General features: G+C 41.0%; 1 protein-coding gene across 1 annotated transcript in view; it reads right to left on the reverse strand.

The window, feature by feature from the left end:
• The window catches only part of EFHC2 (EF-hand domain containing 2), a 53,598-nt gene that overhangs the window by 22,192 nt on the left and 5,311 nt on the right, over positions 1-26,095 (reverse strand). The window contains exons 2-7 of the mRNA XM_035116174.3: positions 25,781-25,969; positions 20,618-20,768; positions 11,922-12,145; positions 5,392-5,643; positions 3,166-3,276; positions 2,736-2,874 (exon numbers count right to left, since the gene is read on the reverse strand). Coding sequence (XP_034972065.1) covers positions 2,736-2,874; positions 3,166-3,276; positions 5,392-5,643; positions 11,922-12,145; positions 20,618-20,768; positions 25,781-25,969 — 1,066 coding nt within the window. The remainder of the gene's footprint in view (positions 1-2,735; positions 2,875-3,165; positions 3,277-5,391; positions 5,644-11,921; positions 12,146-20,617; positions 20,769-25,780; positions 25,970-26,095) is intronic.

The raw sequence follows: 26,095 nt of genomic DNA on the forward strand, positions 1-26,095 counted from the left end.
TTTTTACTTGGAAGTAAGTTCAATTGATTTAAATGAGACTTACATTCAAGGAATTATGTTTAGAACTGTAGTTCCAATCAGCAATATATTCAGAAACTGATTAGGGGTGAAGTCAGTAGAGAAATAAATATTATTTTACTCAAACTATAAAGTTATCCTGACATTTTCTAAAGTAATGAAAATATAACAGCAAATGACAACAGAAATGCCAGTAGATTTAGTGCAATCTGTGATAATTAGGATTTCACAATAGTACAATCAACTTGTTATTTTCTCTAAGCAGTGATGTTTTTAAAAGAATGTGACAGAGAACAGCTTTAAAAAGATTAGTTAATATATATCTCTGTGCTGAACACATCTGTCGTCTTTTGGTGAGTGGAGAAATTTTCATTTTTGAACTCAAGTAATTTCTTGTCAGAGAGATAATGCATGGCATTTTGCCAAAAAAAACAAAGCAAAACTTCCAATATATCCATCACACGCAAATATATAAACATTGGCTTTAAAAGATTACTCCAATTTATAGTGCATTAAAAATAGAGTTGTTGGGAAATTATGCCTCGAGGGGAATCCACGCAGCCCCGGATTTTGTGGGGAAATGTAATAACATCTGCCTAGAGTTCAGTTGTGTTTGAGAGGTTTTCCCTGTCACCTGGAATTCACTAGAACCCTCTAATCATGAGGGTGCCTAGGAAGCTGCCTTACGCTATTTGCAATCTAGCATAGTATTGTCTTCTTTGACTGGCAAAGGACTTTCCCATCGCCTTCTAACTGACCTTTTAACTAGAGATGACAGAGGTTAAACCTGGAACCTTCCGCATGCATACCAGGTGCTCTACAACTAAGCTATGGCCCCTTCCCATAGCCCCGTGGTGGGCTGATAATGTAATCAGCTATTTACATAATATCTTTTATACCCTGACATAATCTGTCCAGAGGTGAGCACAGCGCAGATTCTGCTCTTCCTCCTGTCCCCAATGAGTTATTTATTTCTTGTTGCATATATTTATGATCTACCCTTCGCCAAAAGGCCCGCCCAGGGCAGGAATGTACACATAGCATTAAAACTAAGTTTTATGTTGTTTCAAAGCTATTGATCAGGGCAGCCCCTATGTGTTTGGTGCGGCCGACAGCAAGTGTGAAGGGCACAGATTGTCCCGCCCGGCACAAGAACTGCTGCCTGCCCATAAAAAGGCTTCATTCAGAACAGAAGTCATAAATATGTAAGCTTGCTCAGATCAGTCACAAATGCCTGGTGTAAAGAGATGGTTGAGAGTAGCAATCAGGTTAGGGAATTGCCAGGGGGGGGGGGATGAAAAAGAGGTCATATATGTACAACTGATCTTCAGAGCAAGAAACTCTGGCCGGTGCTTGTGAGACCAAGAAAGTCCATCTTTCAAGCTCTCTTCTTTCCGCCTGTTACTCTGCTCAAACAAACAGAGCCCTCATGTGAGCTGTTAAAAACTTGGTCACCACAGGAAATAATGTATGAGGTGGCAATGATCCCTAAAACACACAGTCAGTTCAACATAATTAATATTTTCTCCTCAGCATGTTTTAAAAAGCTTTGTTGGTCCGATTTCTCTCTGTGTATGCTATTAGACAATACAGTGCCTCAATACAAGGATTCCAATGAAAGAAATGTAATACCACTGAGTGGAATTCAACTAAGTTTTACACAAAGTAGACCCGCTGAAATGAATGGACATGACCAAGTTAGGTCCATTCATTTCCATATGTCTACTCTGAGTAAAATGTTGTTGAAAACCACCCACTGCTTTTAATGGTTCTGGATAGCATCCTTCTGTTCTAATCTAGCAGTTGGTATCATTAGTAGTAAGACTAGTAAGGCCTTCTCCATCCATTTAAATGGTGGGCCCATATCTGCATTGTACAAGTGAAGCTGTTACATTTGCTGAAGTGACTAAGGCAGCCAAAATTGCAGGAATTCCATTATTCCTTCACTGGGCTTAATCTACCTCTTTGTTTCTTACTACAGTCATACCTCGGGTTAAGTACACGCTTTAGGTTGAGTACTTTCAAGTTAAGTACTCCGCAGACCCGTCTGGAACGGATGAATCCACTTTCCATTACTTTCAATGGGAAAGTTCGCTTCAGGTTAAGTACGCTTCAGGTTAAGTATGGACTTCCAGAACCAATTAATGGGAATGGGTGATGGGCTGATGGGAGTGGTCAGGTGGATATTTTAGTTGCTGTAGATCTCTTAGGTGAGATTCTCTGTCTGTAGAGTTGGAACAGATACGGTTGTAACGTAGGGCCTGGCTGTACCAAACAATCCATCGTATACAGCCAGGCCCTACGTTACATTCCACCTGACCACTCCCATCAGCCCATCACCCATTCCCACCCACCCCCACCACCCTCTGTATATATATAGGGTCTGACACTTCTGTTTCTAGTGTATCTGAAGAAGTGTGCATGCACACGAAAGCTCATACCAAAATATAAACTTAGTTGGTCTTTAAGGTGCTACTGAAGAACATATCTACATTTTGTTTCAATGGGAAAGTTCGCTTCAGGTTAAGTACGGACTTCTGGAACCAATTAAGTACTTAACCTGAGGTACTAATGTATATTGTTTACATAGATTTCAAACCTAAACCTGTCCTAGGAATACAAAACTACTCAAAAAAAGAAGACCCCCCCAAATAGACACCGTACGTTAAATCCACAGTTCAAAATTAGTATATTAAAGTATCAGTACTGTTACTTACGGACTCCATACTTTGTCCTATAATATTCTTTGGTAAATTCATCACAATCGCAGAGAACTATCTTTCTTCCCCAAACATTGATTACTGACCCTATGCTCAGGTCACAGTCTTTATAAAATTCCTGGTGCACTGCTCCTGTCTAGCAATGGGAAGGAAAAATACAAAAATCTATATGAATCTCAAATGAAAACTTTTTTGGAAGTGGAAACTTGGCATGACATAAAAGAGGTGAGTGTAACAAAATGTTTTATTTCACCACTACCACCACCTTCATTCCAACAAATGCTATGATACAGAAACAGAAACATTGGGTTTTGTGGTGTGCATTTTTTAAAAAAAGGAATCTTGCTTGCTTCACATAGCACATACATGGAGATCAGAAGCAAATGAAGTTGCATTCTGTAAAGTATAATTACAGAAACTGGCTTACCTTACGATTGTCCAGAATGTAACGGCCTTTATTTCCTACTAATCCTCCAAACACGTTCAGGACTGTCCGATCTGTGATTGTACCAGGCTGGTACAGTCCTATTGGACCATACTGGGGGCCGGAGGGGGAGAGGAATAGGCTGTTAATATCTGTAACTATCAGGGCAACATAAGAGAATATCCTGCATTACCTGGTATCTGAGGTTCTACAAAATACAAAGAGGCCACCTAATGCTACCTTTCCACCTGGTGTGGCATTGCCTACTCAAGCAGAGGTCTTTTGCATCACCTGCCACTGATACTTTCAGCTGGAGATGCAATAAAGTAACTTGAAAACTTCTGCCTGCAATGCATATACCACTGAGCTAAGTTTAAGGAAGCTTTTAATGTTTAACAGACCATTGTATTTTAATATTTTGTTGGAAGCTGCCCAGAGTGGTGGTGGTATTATTATTATTATTATTATTATTATTATTATTATTATCTGCACTCTTATTCCATATCACTATTATCTTATTTATTTCCTTATATTTCTATGTATTTCTTATATTTCTATATATTTTTATTTTTATATATTCATATTATACATTATACATAAGATAATATAGAAAATTTCTTATATTTATATTATCTTATTTATTTTCTTACATTTCTGCTTTCTCTTACAACCTAAGGTGGCATAATGTGGTTTCCCTTTCTAAACCACTGAGCCTCTTGGGCTTGCCAATCAGAAGGTTTGCGGTTCAAATCCCTGTGATGGGGTGAGCTCCCGTTGCTCTGTCCCAGCTCCTGCCAACCTAGCAGTTCAAAAGCATGCCAGAACAAGTAGATAAATAGGTACCACTGCAGTGGGAAGGTAAATGGCGTTTCCGTGTGCTTTGGTTTCCATTGCGCCAGAAGCGGTTTAGTCATGCTGGCCACATGACCCAGGAAGCTGTCTGCGGACTAACACCAGCTCCCTTGGCCTGAAAAGCAAGATGCGCGCTGCAACCCCATAGCCCAGGGGTCCTAACCTTTACCTTATCCATCCAGGTACTGAATAGAGCTAAACCTGCTTAAAATCAGCAAGGTGTGAGCCTCAAGTGCCTTCAGACCATGCCCTGGTCATGCTGAATTTAATGATATACTTCTGAATCCACTCTGGTGTTACTACAGACATCAGAGGCCAAGGAAGAGATGGGTGAAATCTGCGGCTGTTGCTATGCAGGCAACAGAACTAACAGGTCATAAAGGATATTTCTGAATTATGAATTAAGCCACTAAGAGTTTTGTGCAAAGCCAAAATTCAGTGTGTCCGCTTGCATCCCATTCTACATCATAGTAGAGGCTCCTCCTGCAGTGCCCCCAGGGCTCTGCACCCAGTGCAACCAAACCAGTCTTGCTCCCCTAAGTCTACCTCTGGGAACAGATTAGAAACTACCTTAAAGGTAAAGGTACCCCGACCATTAGGTCGTTGCAGACGACTCTGGGGTTGCATGCTCATCTTGCTCTATAGGGCGAGGGAGCAGGCATTTGTCCACAGACAGCTTCCAGGTCATGTGGCCAGCAGAACCAGGGCAGCGCACAAAAATGCCGTTTACCTTCCTGCCGGAGCGGTACCTATTTATCTACTTGCACTTCGACATGCTTTCGAACTGCTAGGTGGGCAGGAGCTGGGAACAAACAATGGGAGCTCACCCCGTCACGGGGATTCGAACTGCCGACCTTCCGATCGGCAAGCCCTAGGCTCAGTGGTTTAGACCACAGCACCACCCGCGTACTTATACAACCTTAAATATGTATACTTGTATACTTATACTACCTTATACTGAGTCAAATCATTGGTCCACTCACCTCAGTACTATAAACAGTGACTAGCAGTTGCTCTGCCTACCAGGCCTACTCAGAGATGCTGGGGATTGAACCTAGGACTTTCTGCATGTAAAGTAAATGCTCTACCACTGAGCTATGGCCCTTCCTAAAGCAGAACTTTTAGGAACTCTTAGCCTCCCTGCAAAAGTGGCCTTGAATTTTACTCAGGGCAGCTTATTAGTCACTATGGATAGCAGGGTGCTGGACTCAATGGACCTTTGGCCTGATTCAGCACCACTGAATCATGTTCTTCTCCCATGGAAATGAATAGAACATGGACCACTGGTGGGTAGTTGGCATCTAATACATCCCAGTCATCTTAGGAAATAAAAGAATAATGACTACCACCCATAGTTTTCATATATACCAAATTTACCTTGGGTAGCTTCTTCCTATTGAGGAATAAAGGCACGGCATCCCGACCTGAATTCAGTGGTATCACTTCTTTTATTTCAATGGTGTCATCAGACAAAAAATAATGTAGCACCACTTCTCGGACATCCCCAAACATGCTTTCAGTGTCATCCCAAACGCCGTAAAAACGTAAAACGTGTCCGTCGTGCTCCAGAAATTGTTTAAGCGTATCAAAGCGCTCATATGGACGTAAAGGTTTCATACTATCTATCAACTGCAGGTCAGGAGAGAAGAAGTGAAAGCTTTTCTTATGTACAGAAACATCTGGTTTTCATGATAAGCATCATTTCTAAACATTTCAGCAGCTTTTAAAAATGTATTCCTTACAGGAGCCACAAGGGTTAGAGGCAGGAACACCCACTCTCTGTTGCCCCTTGTGATGAGTCATTCAGGATTTTCACAATGCTGGGGTATATGTCAATTGGGTTAGAGCAGGTGGGATATATGCTCAATGTAAACAAGCATATGAATAGCACTTTCACCATTAAAATAGTTTCCCTAAAGTGAGGTGCTTGGATTTCAAGGATTATAACTTTTAACACCAACTTATAAAACTGAAAACCCTCAGTAAATAGCAATACTTCTATGACTACCTTACCATCAGGCGACATTTTATTTTTATCTATGTAATCACCTGTGGAAGGGGTAAAAGGTATGCCTTTTTTTCTTCCTGAAGTTTGTCCTCCCCATATAAAACAATACTAAACAATAAACTAAACTGTGCAGTCCTTATTAATCAACTGGGGGTTGTTTCTGTTATCAAAGGGGACCTGTTAGTATTCTTTAAAATTATTACCGGCAACTTGACTTGTTAGATCAGGGAGGGCATGAAATGGAGATGGCAGAGATAAGGAAAAGGAGAGTCAGGAGTGATGGGTGGAGGGACTGGGAAAGAAAATATGTGAAGAAGAAATTGTTCATGTCCAGAGCTGGAACATCCTAGTGATGAGACAAAACAGCCTATAGGAAGTCCATGTGGTGCCCTCCAGAAGTTGTGGACTACAACTCCCATCAGCCTCAGCCAGCATGGTCAACACCAGGGATGTGAGTTGTAATCCAAAACACCTGAAGCTTACCACATTGCCTACCCCTGCCCTAGGCATTGTACTAGTAGCATCAGAATAAGCTTGTGTACTTTCAGAAGGCTGAACTTTTACCTTCAAATTACAATGAAATAAACCTGGGTGAATTGGGGACAGAGGAAAGGAAGAATGAAGGAAGCACAGAGCAAAGAGAACTACCTCCACCTTCTAATTTCTTCAGAACACTTACTGCTGATATTGTGACATCACAGAAGCAAAAGGCAGAAGGGGCAAAGAGGAAGACTGGGAAAGGAGTCGAGGAGGAAGCAGGGATCCAAGATAAGAAGGGATGGAAAAGGAGATCTTTTTGCCTCCCTATCAACACACGGGTCCCAGCCACTGGTTAATCTGCCTTGTTGTTGCAAACTCGAAAAGTAATCATCATAAAACATTAAAAACTAATGCAACAGCTGTGAGAAAGGGAGAATTTAGTTTAGCTGGGAAGGACATATGTGGTAGGAGAGCCGTGGATATAGCAGGCTAATAGCCAAAGCAGTGTAGTAAATAAGAGCTCTGGACTTTGGCCAGGAGGAGCTGAACTGAAATCTTTTTGCTCAGCCATGAAACTTAGTGGGTGGCCTTGGACAAGTCACTATCTCTCTGTCTAACCCATTGCACAAAGTTGTCGTGAAGCAAAAGTGGGACAAATTAAGATGGAATAAAAGCATGATGCAAGTAATAACCTAGAAGATGTCAGTACCCTGAGGAAAGTTTCTCACAGGGCCTGAAAGTACGTGCTGCTGCTAAAGGGAATGAGTATACAGAGTGCAGGGACTTTGAATTTCACAGACAGACAATGAATCATAATATACCTTGTGTTATAGATGACCATAACAAATAGATATTGCTGTTGTTAAACAGATATTTCGCAAGGTACAAAGAGATGAAGACATAAAAAGTAACAATATGGTAGGTGTTCACTTGGTGCAACAAAACAAAACAAAACAACCCATAAAGAAGGTCTAGGGTGCCACCATTGAGAAGGCCCTTTCCCTCACTTCATTTGGTGGGGACACATAGAGCAAGTTTCCCATTATATGGGGTTTATAGATTGCTTGTGTTTATTTATTTCGTTGTTCATTGTTACATGTACACCTCCACTTTTCCCTTCAAGATGGCATGCATGGTTTTCACCCCCACCTCATTTCATCCTCCCAACAACTCTGTGAAGTAGTTTAGGCTGAGAGATTATCACTGGGACAAGTTCGCCCAGTGAGCATCATGGTGAAATGGGGATTTGAATCTGAGCCTCCCAGATCCTAATCTAACACTCTAAACATGACACCAAATTAGTGTTGACTACTACTATACTTTTCATGTCTTTCTTCTGTGGCTAATTTTATGTTGTCTTTCAGGGGGATTGCTCTTTGTAACTTGCCTGTTTTATTGATAACAGCTTTAAGTTTAGTTTTCAAGAAAAGTGGAGTGTAGATGCCAACACACAGAGCTAAAAGATACTACAGGCTCCACTCACTTATCAGTGAAATATACTGTTGAAGGAGTTATATTCTACAGTGCATTATTATAACAACAGAGAGATGAACAATTCTCTAAATCTGCCATGAACTGACGCAGCAGTCCTCCTGGAGAATAGATCACAGTCAGATTTGCCCGATTTAGCCGGGCTTAAAATATACATTCCCAGTCAGTTATTTTACATGCCAGCTAAAACACCAAGTATGGTAAATAAATAACAATGGCAATATAAATAGAAATATAGCTTCCCCAACAGTTGTTATATGCAGTTCAACTAAAAACAGTTCCATCACAATTCCTTTTAGAGACAGAGGAACGGGTAAGGGAGGAAGATTAACAACGCAATTCCATACATGTCTACTAATAACTACCTACATGTCTTACTCAGAAGTAAACAGACATACAGGAGATTGCACTGTAATCCAATTAAGGCAATATAAAATTATGTCCTGTGACTTATTGTCATCAATTGGCAGTGCAATGGATTTTTATTTATTTATCAAAATTTGCACTTCGCAAAGGACAAAGGATCACCACCCTTTTCTACAGTTTCTGATTTCTTTTGCCTCCTGTCATCCTGCAAAAGAACTGTAATGCTGGCATAAGACAGGACAAACAATACCATAGAAAGTGGCATTAAATGCATATAAATGTTACTAGTATCAATATGCTTAAACTAGGATCACAATAAAATTTGCCATTCAAAAGTTTGCCATTCAAAAGTTAGATTGTTATTGCGACGAAAGGTCCCTTCCTTTCGTCTTATAACTTTGACCTCTCAATTATTAAAAGCACTAACAGGGATTTTTTCACAGGTAACGTTCTTGGTAATCAAATAACAGAATACCTATCAACTACTTCATCTATTATAAGTCTACCTTCTTCACGACCACCCAAGCTCCCACACGAAAAACCCTCAACCGCCAACTGACATAACGGTTCCCCTTTCCATTTAAACCCCATGCAGGCCACGCCTCCCATGGAATGTTGCTGTCAGTTAACCAGGAGTCTGGGTTAACCCTTCGATAGGTCGGTTGCGAAACAAAAACATAACATAACAGTTTCAAATTCGCCACAGTTGTCATCCCAAAATATATTACAAATTGGAACTATAATAATTTTGCATGGTCATGCTAATGTTTTAGACTACAGCTAGATTTCTGACAAATGACCTTGAAGGTGATCAGTAAAATGTAGAAGGCAGGTTAAGGTTGGCCAATATATGACAGATCAGGAGATTTATTCTACTTAATCTCTCTCTGGAGTATTTATTTATCACTATGTTTCTCTCCCAGGCTTTAAAACATACTTGCTATGAATACATTACACTCTCATTCAGCAAAGCAAAATGTCTACCAAAACATTCAGTGGGATCAGCAGGAAAACAATTGAATTGGAATTGTACAAGGGATATATAGATGGACAAAGCAAAAGTTTCATATACTGGGGGCTTTTTTGCAATTTTTTTATTTTAGAGACCTGAAGACTCAGAAGCTAATTTTGCATCAGTAAGTAAAATCTAGCTCACATCTTCCTGTGACACATTCATAACAACTTTACACTGCCTGTCTGGTTTTTGCATCCTAGAACCTAGGTATGCTTTCCCCGCAACACTAAATGACTATCTGCTTTTCCTGATGGATGCTACCCTGATTTTCAACATTTCATGACTTAATCTGCCCACTCAGGGATAAGAATATATGAGAATATTCTCTGACATCAAAGCTACTCAACCTTTGGTCAAAAGGGAGTTGCAGAAACAGTAGGAAAAATTCCAGCTGCTTCTTGCCCACGTCTCTACAACCCACCTCCCTACAATTATTTCCTTAGCTCTCTGCTTCTATATGTACCTCTTCATAAATTGTTCAATTTCCCCAACCATGTGTTGTCTAGCTGTTTCCAAAGAATCTCTTTCCCTCCTCCTCTCAACAATATCTCACTTCCCATTACTTCAGCTCTGTATTCTGAACTTTCTCCTCTTCCAATCTCCTCTTTCCTCCACTCCATTATCTCTTACTACTCTTCCCTTGACACCCATTTCCTATGTCCCTCTTCACCCTTTTCATCATCACTGTTCTTCCTTTGGTCTCTGCTTGCTAAATTCATTTTTATTTCCCCTTCAGGCTCCATCTTTAGTCCCATACTCCAATTCAGTGCTTTATTTTCCAACGTCTTTCCCTAGTTTTCCCTCAGGTTCAAGAAACTTAGGTATCCTTTCCTTCAGTTTCACAGGCCCTCTGATTCCTCACTGGTACCCTGCGAGATAAACTAGCGTGTTTGTGAAATGAGTGGTTTTCAGCCATGACATGGGACTTTTCCTTTCCTCTTCTCTCCTTTTTTCATATTGTGCTTATCAGCCCATTCCTCCTTCAGCTACTTGACTTGTACCTTTATTCTCACTCACCTCCCTAGATTTCTTATTCATCAATCCCTACTCTATTTCATGTGAACAGAACACAACAATTCCTATCCCTGGGAACAAGATGGGATATTTCAGCAACCTCATTTCCTTGGGGCCCCCATTACTGCAACCCCCTCTTGCCTCCATCCATTTTTCCCTTAGGCTTCTGCTTCTAAGGCCAAGGGTCGCCTACTAGGTCCTCATCCCTTTACCCACTCTGCCACTGGACTGTCTTTCAGTTCCCTACCTCCTGTGTCCCCTCCTTATTCAGTGTCCCCCTCCCCTTAGCCTCTTTGCCTACCCAGAGCTCTCGTCTCTTTGCCCCACCATCTTGCCAACAGCCCATTATTTCTCCAGCACTTAAGGCCAATGAATCCAGATCTTATGAGCCCACATTAAATCTCCATCAGTTCAACCATATGGGTTACTACGGTATCATCTAAATGATTATCTGACAAGGCTACCCTTGCCATATAATGGTATTATAGACAAGCAGGCATTAGACATCAGTAAACATTCAAGATTATATCTTTTTAGAATTCATCTCTACCAGAAAGAGAGCACATCCCTGTGTCTGCTCTCCTTCTTTTCTGCAAATGGTATTTATGCAAACATGAGATGGGGTACCTATATGTCAACTAGTCACATTTATTATTGAATTAATCAAGATTTTCAGCTCAAATAGCACTGATCTGTATACATAACCAGTTCTGCAAGGCTCTGGGGAGCTTAAATAATAAACTGCAAAAACCTTTTTGATCATCAGTTGAAAGGTCTCAAAAAGATGGGGAATAGGTTCTGTTTGTGTGTGGCCTTTGACCAGAGGAATAAATTGATTACAGTAACAAATCATATTGCTTTTTCAGGGAACTTTGGGTTTACTGTTCATTAAACACCATTTTGGATGACAAGTTCATAGCAGGGAATATCGTATATACATTTTAAATAAATAAATTCAAAGAAAAACAATTTCCCATAACATGTACAAGATTGTGAAGTTCAACTCAGAAGGAAGCCTCATTGTGTTCAATGGAGTTTTTCCCCAGGTACGTACACAGAGGCAGATGAGGGGGGAAGCTGGGAAATCACGGGAGAGCCAGAACAACACCCAGCTGACATGTTGCCATTAGAAAGCATTCCAGATCCTCCATCTCCCAGTACCTGGCAAGCCTTAAAAGTAGGAAAGCAAAGAGCTCAAAGACAGAGGGCATGTAGCAGGACTCGTAGAGGAGACGATGAGAATGATGGATGAGGAAGTGGGAGAGACGGGGGGGGTAGAGATTCACTCAGGACAACGACATTATCCAAGAAACTGGGTTCTATAGCCTCTCTCTGTAAAGATTGAAATAAAAAAGGATGGTAAGAAACTTTTCATTGTCTTTATACTTTCCTGGGCAACCAGCTGGGAGCCACTGACAGCATCCTGTCGCCTGTACGAGAAAGGGTTTTATCATATGCATGCTATAAAGAAACATTCTGATTATTTGGACAATGCAACCAAGCATGTACTTAACCAGCACTGCTACAGCTAACCTTCTGACGTTCTTTGGTATAGGGATCATCTGGACAGTTTACTGAAGGGTTCAATCTGACTCCCATTTTCCTCAAAAAGTTTTTGGTGAACTGATCACAGTCTATAATCCTATATCTTCGACCATAAAAGATTAGATCTGTATCGATGTTGAAATTATCTATAGTATAGAACTGATCTTCATTAGGAGGCGGAAGTGGAACCCGATGGCGCCGAAGAATTGTTCCTGTATTGAAGAGGAAATGCAGTTAATATCATATATTCCAACCTCTAACATTACACTAAAGTTACTTGATACAGAAAATACTGTTACTGATATGAAAAAATTGAGACCCCAAAATAATAATAATAATAATAATTTTAAAATGAGAAAACAAAACCGTTTTTTAAAAAATCATTAAGTTATAGCACTTTTAAAAGATAAGAAAAAACAACATTCTCTTAATACTTGTGTTCCAACATACTGCAATATAAATATATACTTTTACTTAAATCCATCAGTGCATTCCTAAGAAATGAACTGTGAACCAAAAGCTAACAGCAGTCACAGCCAAATAAAAGAAATTAATCCTAACTGCCAAAATCACAGGAGCAGTTTGACAGAATCAATTGCTGAATCTCTTTCAGGCTACACCAGAAAATTCAAACAGTAAGTATAGAATCACATATTTGAAAACTTCTCCATCTTAAAAAAAGAAAAAAACATACAAAATTAGCATATGAGAGGATTTAGCCTAGGTTCATTATTAACATGCTGTTTTTCTTTGTGCAGAGTATTCCTTTGACATTCTCTGTAGCTGATGTACTGCGATGCTGTGCTATGTTTTTAGTTTAGCTTGTAAAGGTATAGTTTGGTTTTAAACTGCATTTAAACTGATTTTTTCAGATAGTATTGTAAGCTGCCTTTTAAGAGTAAAAAGGTGTGATATAAATCCAATAACTAAAACCACACATAGATAAAATGCAACCGTCCACATGCAACTTGAACAGCTTGATGTTTGAATAACTGCAACCCCTGAAAAAATGGCCCTATGTCTGAAATATTAACATTGCAGGGGAGGAGATTCAGGGCAGGGGTGGAGAAGGGAGTCAACATGGAGAATAAGTCATCGTAATGATTATGAAAGTTATAATTTTTAAAGAGTATTTGGGAGCATTTATTTATTTATTTATTTATTTATTTGGTCTCCAACAACATACAGCATATTTAAAAACCACAAACATAAATACATTACTGTACTGTTGACACATGACAATTCAGAAAAAAATATACAAAGCAATCCCACTCTGTAAAAGCCGCTGGAAGCTTTCACAGCATACTGACTACAACGTCATCATCACAGTCCATCAAAAACCACAGAGGAAAATGTGATTTTTAAAAAAATCTGGCACCAAAAATATGTCAGCCAAGGTGCTGGGTGGACCTCGCTGGGAAGAGCATTCTACAGATGGGGAGCTTAACTGAAAAGGCCCTCTTGCTTGTTAGGGAGAACTATCCATTAAGGTTGTTGTTTTTTAATAAACCTCCAACACTTAAAATTGATAAAAAATATCAAAACAAAGCTTTCATGGTTTTTGCCAATGAGACAAAGGTTTCAGAATAATGAGAAAATATGCACAAAGGCTGCAGAGAAACTTTTAAACTGCTTGCAGGGGAAAAGCCAACAGGAGCTGAGGAGGGTGTGGTTTAGAATGAAGATGAAGGTGGAAAACTTTATGATAGTTTAAATGGCAGAGGGGTAGAGCTAGGCATTCAGATTACAGGGCATGTGTTAGCAATTCGGAGAGGCCAAAGCTCAATAGCCGAAAACGCAAGCACCGAAGACATTTGGAGAGTATACTATATGTAAGTGTATATATGCTAATGCTAGAAGCCTCCAAGCCAAGATGGATGAACTGGAATGCTTGGTCTTAGAATACAGTTTTTATATGGTGGTGGAATGAAGAGAATGGTGGGACATCTTGTCTCTGGATACAAACTCTACAGGAAGAGTTTCCTGCTTGGCAGGGGGTTGGACTGGATGGCCCTTGTGGTCTCTTCCAACTCTATGATTCTATGATTCTAAGAGGGCATACAGGCGGTAAGTGTTGTTCTGTACATCAAAAGACAATATAGAATCCAACAAGCTAGAAATCCCCAAAAGGGAAGACTGCTCCATAAAATCACTGTGGTTGGTGATGCAGGGCCCCAAGATTAATTTAGTCCTGGTGGTGTGCTATCATCCCTTGACCAAAATGCTCGGAGTGATATTGAGCTGGACAATGAAATAAGGGAGGCATCCAAAAGAGGAAAATGCTGCAGTAATGGGTGGCTTCAATTACCCTCACATAGATTGGGTACATGTGTGTTCCAGTCAGGACAAAGTGGTAAATATTCTAGAGACATTAAATGACTATGCCTTAGAACAGTTTGTCATGGGGCAGACACTATACAAGACATTTGATAGCATTTATTGGTGAATTCCACACTTCTTTGTTTCTTTTACATGTGCTTGGAAAAAGGGTTTGGGGATGCTAGACTTAGTGATTGTTGGATCAGTTCATCAAGCTCTGTTGGATGATTTAGAAGGATTGGGTCTGGCATCACTTTCACTGCCTGTGTGTGCCAGTATCCATACTCAGCAGAGTTACATCTCAACGCAGCTCCTTCCTTGGAAGCGTCTTTGGGGTTGAAGGCACACACAGTAGGCAATGAACACTCAGGGGCGACATAAAGATTCAGTCAAGTGTAGAAGGTTTACCTGACAGGCATAAAGGTGTGTTGATACAGACATTCACCACTGCCGTGGTCAAGGCATGCTTAGAGTCCAACAAGAGTCCAAGACTCTATCTCTGCTTTTCTCACCGCAAGGCGGCACAAGACTCACAACAAGTTACACAGAATCATTGTTATCAGCAGTTCCTGTCACACTGCACCTGTCCAAAGAACAGTTCCCACAGAAAATGTCCTTGCATAGACAAAACAATCTCAGTCTTCTACTGCTTCTTGAAACTTCTCCTTTGTCCTTCTCTGTTTCTGGAACAAATGATTCTCACACACAGAGAGAGAATATCAACACCCGCTCTCATTTTTACAGAAACAGTAGGGACCATGACCATGCAAGGAGTACTTACACATCAAGCACTGCAAAACCCCAGCATTTTAACCAATTGAGCATGTCTCTGAAAAACTAAGATTTGGTTACACACCAGCAGCAATCAGTTTGCTTCCTGGACTTCCACCACACCAAGGAATCGCCAAACTGAAACACCATACTAGACACTGACTCCCAGTCAGGCAAGTTGGACCAGTCACTATATACGAAACACTTCAGCTCCTCTGGTCTTGAGGATGACCACTACAAATAACAAAAACATGTTCCAGCCCCCTCCAGGCTACTACAATACGAGTACTTACAAACCCTACGCAAGACCCTAACAAAGTAACTTAATCTGGTCTACTCTATTGAGAAACTTCCAATACCAGAATGATACAGCTCAAAATCCAGTGGCTCTGAGCTATCCACCTCGGTCTTGACACCACTGGCTGCACACACAGTTGCAGGTCAAACTTCCTGACACTGACAACGTGGAACAACTACCTGGCTCCAAAGAACCTCAGAGCCACCTCCAAAGACACCTGTTCACAGCCCATGGTCAAAGAACAAGGAAAACACCTGCACAACCTTTTCACAGCTACTTTTCCTAACTGTTACGTTAGAATTGCTAGCTTCTCTTCCTAGTGAGGCAAACATGGAAACTTGTGATACACAGAACACCATCTTTCCATCTCTTTCTCTCTGACTTCCCTCCTCCCTTCATGTTTTGGGGAAAAGGGACTCTGCCTTTTGGGAAAAAGAGATGAACACCTCTTGGCTTCTTCACTAGCGTGAGAAGAATGATCATGAAGAAATTTGCTCCCCTTCTGGAAATTCTCCTCCCAGAATACCGAGTCCACTCTACTGGCACAGAGCAAGATCCCCTTCTGTAAATAACAAACATCACTCCCTATGTTCCTGGAGATTTAACAGCTATGGGCACTGTACTCAAACTTGACTGCACAGCTTGCGCACTTGCATCCTATACTGTACTGCTCCAGAGGGATATGAAACACTCCTGCCTTTAACTCTGCAGGAAGTTGACTTCAGGCTAACCAGCATTACTAGACTGCTGTTGTAGCAAACCAGCTACCATCTGCACAGCATCTGTGGAACTCACTGCCACTAGACTATAAACACCACCACATAGGGCAGCAAAAACCACTGACCAACTAGTTATGCAAAACACAAGTCGGCTCCTCCTGAAATTCATCTCAGGAAATGGGAAACACTAAGCATCCAACTTAAGCCCAGAAAACACACCTTGTACAAGCTCCCCCCCCCCCCGTTGGGTACCCCAAGATCTACTTGGTACTGTACAGGCTTTAAATAAGCATTGTCAATCACCGACAACATCACCAACTAATCAGACTGCAATACCCCTCAGGGCAACACCTCTCCCCTCTGGGAGTGGGAGTAGCACCCGCTGCTTGCTGAGCAGAGTGTGGATGATGACATGGTCTGAAACTGAAACCATTTGAGCTGTTACCTGGAACTAGCCAGTCCAGAAACATCTGGTAGTTGAATCTGGCCCAATTCTAGCCAGTCATCATCAGTCCCATTAGAGTGAGGTTGGTGCCTTGTTGAAGGCCTTACAGATCTCCTCCCTAGATGCAGACACAGACTAAAACAAGCAAACTTCCAGATTGTGAGCCTGTGGGGAAAGCAAGCCCCCTCTTCTGCTTCTGCCTATCACACACCAAAATAAAACTCAGCCTGAGCTAGTTGTTCAAGGCAACTCTGCATTTCAAAGCAGAAAAACGCGTACCGGTAATATAGCCCTGCCAAACACGCCTCAGCAATATCAGACACCACTTTTCAGTTGTGAACTCCTGAAAAGTTTTGCCCTCTATTTCGAAAGAACTCCATAAGGAAAACATATTTAAATAGTATACATTATATACACAATTAAAACAGGAGGAACTTTGGGGAGGGGGCAACCCTCTCCCCTCCCACTCACAGCTTGCAGACTGTATCTTTGCTCTGCATCTGAGACTGTGAGATTTATTGCAAACTTTACTCCCTACTCTGAACCAGGGGGAAACCAATTAACATTTTACATTTTACCTTGCATAAATCAGAAACTATTGCCCAAGACCAATGAATTATGTTCTGAATATCACCATATCAATAGAATTCACATCTGAATTCACACCTGAAATTCAAAGGTTTCCCAAGATCTTTACAACTGACATACTTAGTACCGCGAGATCATAAAATATAAAAACAAGAAAACTGAATCTAGTACAAAATGCTATCTTTCTACTGTGTCTCAATCAACATGATTAAAATCTGTCTGCTGTTTCTCAGAGAAATGCATAGATCTGATTGCAGACTGCGTCTTTCAACTATCAAGTTCATGATATCATAATTCTTGTCTTATGACTGGGTACACTATGGTTCCATCCCTACTACTCCATTTAACACTGTTGGGGTGTTGTGAGTATGCAATCATCTGGAAGTGGAATTCAAGTGGTATTAAAACCTGAAGTGGCCAGCCACATAGCAAAGGAAGGAGAAAATGCCTTCTGCTAAAAAGGAATAGATGAAGGAAGCACTTTCTGAGTACTGTATTCTTTTAAACTATTTTTAACATTTAGTAGCAGAATGCTGTTCTACACTTCTACAATCTGCATCACATTTTTCCAAGAATTGCTTTGCAACAAAGGAGCCAGGATAAGCAAAGGGGATCATTCTGGCTCTCCTGGCTCCAGAGAAGAGCAGGGGACTCAACACAACTCAGACCCAATTGCTTTGCGATGTCCTTGCTGCAAGACTACAAATCAATACTTTTCCTTTGGATGAACATTTTTTTTAAGAAGGTACACTGTACTTTGTGTAACCTATAAATTTCTGAAGCAGATGTTCTTCCTCCAAATTTAGCTAAACACCAATTAAAATCACTGGTGTTCTGGCTAGCTTTCCCTATGTTTACTTGGAACTAAGTCCCATGGATTATAAAATAACTGTCTAGTAAGCAATACTGTCTTCTTACCATCCCATTGTACCTCCGTTCTCAAATAAGCAATAGTACACATGTGGGGTTGTCTCCCTTGGCACTGGATGGATCTCTCCTTTCCTGTTGTGTCTGACTAACGCTCCTTCCAGCCGCTTTTACAGCCCATTCCTATGCATGTGTGTGCGTAAGTAAGTCCCACTGTATTCAGCAGTGCCCAAAGATACCATGGCGGCACAGGATCACATTAACTGGCAAAACTCTTTATTAAAAGGTAACAGGGGAAGACTGTTACAGAACAGGTAGCAGTACTGCAAGCAGAAGCGCTGGAGCATTACCAACTGTGCAATCAACAAGCCACTCCTCCCACAAGGTACCTCAACAGTGCTCTTCCACAGGATGGGCTAAAGTAGCAATCATCAGAAAAATCAACAAAAATCAGAAAAGAATGAGAAAAGAATTCAGAAATTAACAGTGATGGCATTGCCTAGACTCTCCACAATAACTGGATGAATAAAGGACTGCAGTTCTACAGCTGCCACTATATATACACGGATGGATGAACCAGTTAGTAAATCAAAGCAAAGTACTTATTATGGTAGGCTGTCCAACAAACAATGTACAAAATATTAAATAGAAAAATATAAAATCACAGCCTTAACAGAACCAATTATCAATGGTGGATCTTACAAGGATAAACCTTTAAAACATAATAAAATACTCATGCATTTCTTCTCTATTAAATTGCATACACTTGAATCTGGAAAGAAATATACTGGTGCTAATAGGCAAAGATGGAAAAGGGCAATGTTTTGACCCAGAAACATGATCTAAATAGAGACGTGACTGATAACTATACAGTACTGACAGCAGGTCAAACAGGGGAAAACCTGGTGTATAATATGCAGCAGATGAACAAAACTCTGGGCTCCATAAACAATTTCATCCATAAGCAAAATCTGAGCATTAGGGAAAACCTTACTTTTAATGCTTGTTATACAGATTAAGTCTGCATCTTTTCACAATTCTTCCATTAATTATTTCATTACATCTGTATCTCCTCCAGCAATTTTCAGTGCTCTCAGTGCCAAATTAGGCCAAAAGTTACAACCCTAAACTCTTAACCCACTACACCACAAACACAGTTTTCAATCTGTGGCTTTAGATACATCCTGACAATAAACCACGGAACATTTTGCAGAGAACATCTAGCTCAAGGTCAGTGAAGGCTATATTCCCTACCTAAATTCACTGAGAAGTAGTAGTTCCTAAAGAGTGGAACAACAATGTCTTTGAGAACATGTTTCCTGTTCACCCAACAGCCTTTATGCCCTATCGTCCTCTTCCAGCTAGGATAACCAGACCATGAGTATACACAGTGCCAAGTTTCTAAAGCATTTGGGAACATCCGATGCCTTGAGACAATCAGTGATTCATTGAAGCTGGAGGATGTGACTGAGGCCTTATGTGCCTGACTGCACTTTCCTTTCCCGTCCAGCTGGCCTTGGGGAAGTCCGCCAGCAGGCAGCGTCTTTCTCCTGTTCCACTGGCTGACCTTGGAGAACTTGGCCAGCCCCTTCTGAGCTGTGCTCTGGATTGTGGGATCTGGACTACAACAGAAACTAACGTTAACCCTAAGGGACAAACATAACCCTTCCATATCAGAAAACATCAGCCGGCCAGTGTTCAGTTAACAAGAATAAACAGTATACGTATGCAAAAATTTCTCCATTCAGTCAAATCCCTGAACACAGAAGCTTTCTTATTACCACTATGTTAATGCATTGTGTCAAACAGAGATTTGAATTTATCTTTCAATGTGATCATTCTCCCCAAAACAACTGCATCCTCGGTTGTTTTGAACTAGTACTTGAAGCTTTTATTCTGCCCGGTGGTTTAGTCTTCTTGATCAAGGTTACATACATTTCTGTCCCACGCTGACTTTGCAGTTTGAACTAGCTTACTTCATATGCTTATATTTTATTTTTTGCCCAAATGTTTCCTACAAAAACAAAGAGAGGCTGAAGGTGACATACCTCTCTCACCTAGAGTTGAGGCCAAACCACACCACAAGGGGCCGTATTCATCTAAACCCCTACGCTAGTGGAAGCCAGTACAAGGATTCCCATTAGTGTGACAAAAATTCGCCCCTCCTCCCACTGCACCATCCCCAAAATCTTTTGTGGTGGGTTGGGAAAACCCCAGGAACAAATGTAGAGGGTGCAGAGAGGGAAGAGAAGGTTCTATCACTCATGGAAAATCCTTACACTGACAGAACCATAGTGCTACATTGCAGCCTTATATCTCCACTGGGAAAGACACACAAAAATAAATCTCTCACTGGTTTTGGCAAAGTTTCAATCAAGAGCCTCAGTTCTGATTGGGTAAGATCCCCCAAAAAGCAAATGAAATGTGTGGCCCATGCTATCTCATTCAAATAAGTTTAGGAGACACCAAACTGGTTACTGATTCACAGCTGGCCTCAACCTGAGTCCCTGGAACTTGTGTTGTAGCTGAACCTAAACTTGACCTTCTTAACATTTAGCTGTTTCCTGCTTGTAAGCAATAATAATACTATGTAAAGAACAAACTGTATCAGACAGGCAAATATTACAGTTTATGAAGAGGGATGCTTCAAGGAGAGCGTTTGTAACTAAAAAAATACCTTGTGGAATTCCACTGTTCATCACTTGGGGCTCAACCACCTGAATTGTGTCATCTTCCAGATAAAAATATATTTTACAATGTCTTATTCTGTACAGCTCTTGATTTTTGTCAGGAACTTCTTCATCAAAATAAGCATCAAAAGACAATACCTATACAAAAACACAAATTAAAATCAACAAGCACTGGTTGTAAACAAGTAATGTAAAGCTGTAAATTAAACAAAGCAGTGCATTGAGCAAATGTAAGCACAGAGATTTGGATTTCAACATCTGAACTTTCCACGATAGTGCAATCCTATATATGTCTAATCAGAAGTGAGTCCAATTAAATTCTGCGTATAGGACTGCAGTATGAGTCATCCTGTCGCACATGTGATTTGAATTGCTTTCTACTTAGAGAAGTCCAATACATTTGTAAAACTTGCATTGATTAGGGTGTAGCGATGTGCTAATCCCTACCTCATCATCCAATGTGTAGACTCATTTTTTCCCTTCTATTTTCCCATGCTGCATGTGAAAGCAGGGCTTTGCTGGTCCTTATCCCCCTCCCCCCGCAACGAATTATGCTATGTTTTTGTACTGCTCATCATACTTACATTTACACATCTTCATCACGCTTTCATTACATAAGAAATCACATTTAATCAGGCCTTATATTTACCACTCAAAAAGAGGAGGGTTACAAACCAGTTTCTTTTGTTAACTTTGCATAATTAAAGAGTTGGCTGAGTATGGGTGATTTGTTGTCATAGTCAGTGATGTTATTTGGAAACAACAATATCAACATAACATGCACTAATTATGTTGTGTGTGTGTATGTTTCGTTGAGCCAAAAACCACTCATTAATTCACCATGATTGAGCATATGAGATTGGGGAGGTGGGTTGTTACAGGGTAGAAGCCCCACATTTGTGTATGAATGCAAATCTGGACAATTTCTGCAACATCCCTGTAAGTACAATCAAGTACTGTATCCCAGCTTTTCTCGTTGACAGCATTCACACATGGCACCAACGACCTGAGAATATCACTTGAGAAAATAGTCGAAACAAGGGATGGGGAACCCGCAACTGTTCAGAGGCCGGCTGAGGCAGCTGGGAATCCAACAGCATCTGGTGAGCCACAGATTCTCCTATCCCTAGCCTCAATGCCACATTCTTACATTACCTGGCATAAGTCCCAGTGAACTCAATGGAGCTTACAATGGGATTACAACAGTTGCAAGCTAACACATATTGTGAAAAAGATTGGCAAGTATGTGAAAGTTGTACAGAAATTACAAAATAGTGAGTGGAGGTGGGGGCTTCCCGGGGGGAGGGGGCGGGCTAGGTCATGGGTCAGGACAGGGTGGGCCCAATCACAGGGATGAGCTGGGGAGTGGGGGGGAGGGGGCAGGATAGGTCATGGGTTGGGACAGGGTGGGCCCAATCACAGGGATGAGCTGGGGAGTGGGGGGGAGGGGGCAGGATAGGTCATGGGTTGGGACAGGGTGGGCCCAATCACAAGGATGAGCCGGGGGTGGGGGGAGGAGGGGGCGGGATAGGTAATGGGTCGGAACAGGGTGGGGCAAGTCACAGGGATGCGTCTGTGTAAACATAACATGCGTAAAACAGGAGGACTCTGAAGGTGAGGGGGGTCTGAAGGGGGACTCTGAGGCTCCATTTAACAGACTGAGCCACAGCAACGTGTGGCAGGGCCATACTCCTGAATCCAGACCATAAAGGAGAGCATCAGGGTACAGAAGAGTGGGTGATTCTCTCCAAGGATGGTGATCAACATTACATCTTCCTATTTGTGCTTTGAAAAATAAATGTAGGAAAGTAACTTTCTAAAAGACAGAGATATAGAAGTATAGTGCTGTATGAACTCTGGCAATTCCCCAGGAGGTTTATGGGATGTTAATTTCACAGTGAGGCCTGATTCCTCTGATACTGCAGAGATGTGTAGCTCTGATTATTTTCCAGCTTTGAAAATGTGCATTGGAAAATCTATTAAAATACTCCTAAGACAGGGGACCCCAACCATGGACACCTATTGGCGAGTAAATCCCTTTAAACACAGAGGTATTTACTTCTGAGTAAACATATCCATGTTGCAGGAAAGATGAAATCCTGTAGCATGGCTTACTGCAAAAAATGCCAAAGTATGCCTTGCTAGCAAGATAGAGTGACAGCAGCTGTGGGGGTGAGAGAAGCTATTAATGCAGAGTAAAGCCTCGTCTGAATTTGCACTTAATGAGCAGATTTAATCTCCTAATTAGATAGACTGTGCATAGATAATTAAACACTGATTATATGGCTAACATTACAAATATCAAAAGGGAACAACCATAAGCCTCGGCAAGAAGAATTTTCAAATTAGCAAAGAACTGAATGTTGCGGATTATACCTTCCGATTCCGATCTCTGAACTTCTGCAATATTCCTATTTCATGTACGCATATAACTTTTGTGACAAAATATCACCAGCTGCCTGGTGTTTGGAGTGTCTCTGTGTTAATGTTTATTCTCTCTCTTTAAATAAAATTAACAGAAGTTGTATATCAAGAAGAGATGTTGGGTGGCGGGGAGAGAGAATGGAAATTAGCCAAGTCCTGTGGGGCACTCTGGAAAATGCATTATGTTTGGCTTGCTTGGACAGTATAATTTGATGAACAAATTTTACGAGGAACATTTTCAAGCATGAATTGTCCCATATGCAACTTAACTATTTAACATCCTAATCCCAAGCCCAGTTAAGTAATTGTATTTGGATTTATGCTGATTGTGCCTCACTGGTTTTCACAGGATAGGATATGATTTAAATCCAAAGCACGTTGGCTGAACTGCCTTGTAGATCACGCTGCAAGCATTATAGCCTTGTAGCAAGCATTACACAATGGAAAAACTAAACACACCATTTTATGTATTATTAAAATGAAATATGAGCACATGCTTCTCCTTCAGCTTCATTTTAAATTTTCAGGAAGTCTACAAAAGAGGGACAAAGAGATACAAATCTTTCAATGCATAACCACTTCATAAACCACAAATTTATAATGCTGAAATACCAAGCCTAGAAGTGAAAGTACCTTTAGATGGCATAAGAATAACAGCACAATGCCTATAGTACTTAACCTTTTTTGTTTTTTGAAAACACGTTATTAATAACAATATTTAATAAATGTAACAATTTACATACCTCCAGGTATAGGGTAGTATATAAATTCAATAAATAAATAATACTAATACATTCATCACTCATATTACATTTTTTTCAGTGTTCAAAGCCTTTCATCTCTATTATTTGGAGGATAAGAAATAAGTCTTCATGCGCTCATGTTCATGCACTCAACCCAAGGTCTTGCACTTTCCTCATGTGATCTCCCTTTCCCCATTCCCTTCTCCCCTTGTATGCATAGCTTAACAGAAGCACAGAAGCCTTCCTTCAGTCCAGTATACCTGAAGGAGCGTCTCCACCCGCATCGTTCTACCCGGACACTGAGGTCCAGAGCCGAGGGCCAAGTTATAGGGAACCAGGCAGAGGGCCTTTTCGGTGGTGGCACCCGCCCTGTGGAACGCCCTCCCACCAAATGTCAAAGAGAAAAACAACTACCAGACTTTTAGAAGACATCTGAAGGCAGCCCTGTTTAGGGAAGCTTTTAATGTTTGATGGATTACTGTATTTTAATATTTTGTTGGAAGCCGCCCAGAGTGGCTGGGGAAGCATAATAAATGGTGGTGGTGGTGGTGGTGGTGGTGTCCCTGGCTTGGATGTAACAGTAAATCATGGTTGTCTAAGTGAGCCCTCAAAGCCAGCATTGCAAACCAGTTGGATCCTGGTTAGCAATCCTGGACTGGGGCACTTGCACAAACCACAGGGAGAAGATGAGCATAGAGCTCATTCCCAATCCTCCTTCAAACCATGAATATGATGTCTTAGTAGTTGTTGTTAAGTAATCCCCTCAAAAATACTATAGGAATGGATATCGCTATTATGGCCCTCATTCTGGAGATGGGCTGAGGCTGAGAGGCTGTGGCTTGCCTAAATCCACTAAATTCATTCACACTAAAGTGAGGTTCATAGTTGAGGCTCTTGACTGCTCCACTACCCCAGTGCAGTTATTCATTACAGACTGTTTCCAAGACTAGTGGTGTCTTAATATTAGTACACAAGATGGGGTGGCCCAGCAGCTGCTGCGCTTCACATTCACAAAGCATAGGGTCAGTGTTACAGCAAATTTATGCCACCGTGTTTACATAATCAGTTTATCTGAAATTGCAAATGCTTAATTCTCTTCAACTTCTGATTTCTTTACAAACTGGAGGGGTAAATTCAGGGCTGAAGTGAATTAAATGGAACAAAAAGAACTTTTGGAAAAAATGGAATTCATTCATTTTTCTGTTTTCCTTGGAATAAATTATTGTGTAAAATATTGCAAGGCAGGGTGAGGTGTACAGGGCTCTTTGGAATTAGGCAAGTGCCCAGGGAATGACATAAAACAGCAGCCAATAATATGGCAAATACTCTCTGGAATTGTTTTTCTACGTAGACAGATGCCTCTCTCTGAAGGTGACAATTATGAGATGAAAAGCAACCTCTGAATTCTGAAAATAAGCCACAGTATCAGAGACGAAATGAATTTCAGGAATGGCATTCTGGTGGTTCAAAGATGCTAGAAGCCTGCAGCACAAGATCTGGCAGGTAAATTGCAATCCAGACCCCTCTACCTGCAGCCCATCTCTTTGCTGGGATAGCTCAGCCAGTAGAGCATGAGACTCTTAATCTCAGGGTTGTGGGTTCAAAGCTGCACGTTGGGCAAATGATTCCTGCATTGCAGGAGGTTGGACTAAATGACCCTCAGGGTCCCTTCCAACTCTACAGTTCTATGATTCTATAGAATCCCTGGCTCAAGAGAGTAAACTGCTTAGAGGTTTTAGTCAATTAAGCAGTATATAAATCTTATCAAATAAATAATTTGAAATAAAGGTCCCCTGTTCCCTAAAATGTCCCTTGTGTGTGCAATCCAAGAGCATGAAACTGTCAGATGTCAATAGTACAGAACATCACCCTTCCAAGTGCTATGCATATTTCAGATTTCACCTAAGGATGCTGGGATGAAGGAACACACAAGCCACTGGAAACATACAAATAATGTGAGCCAACAAATCTGTCTCACTGTACCTGTTTATCAAATGCTACCCACGAAGGCGCATCACATCCAACCCCTCTAGGAAACACACTGTACTTTGGTTTCAGCTTTTGTCCAGGCAAAGGTTCGCCTCCTATTCCAGGTTTGTCTTCTCCCACCAACATAGAAACCTTATTGCAGTAACTCCAGTGTTGAGATTTATGGAACTTGTCTTTCCCTAGCTGCAACCAAGAGGAAATAAATAATATTTTCAGAAAACACAAAAGGGCATTTTTAGATTGCAGTTACAAGAATAAAAGCCTATGGATTCTGAATTACACAATTCAGAATCCATGAAGCAATGTTAA

This window comes from Zootoca vivipara, chromosome 4 (genome assembly GCF_965207765.1).
Source record: "Zootoca vivipara chromosome 4, rZooViv2.hap1.1, whole genome shotgun sequence".
NCBI lineage: Eukaryota > Metazoa > Chordata > Lepidosauria > Squamata > Lacertidae > Zootoca > Zootoca vivipara.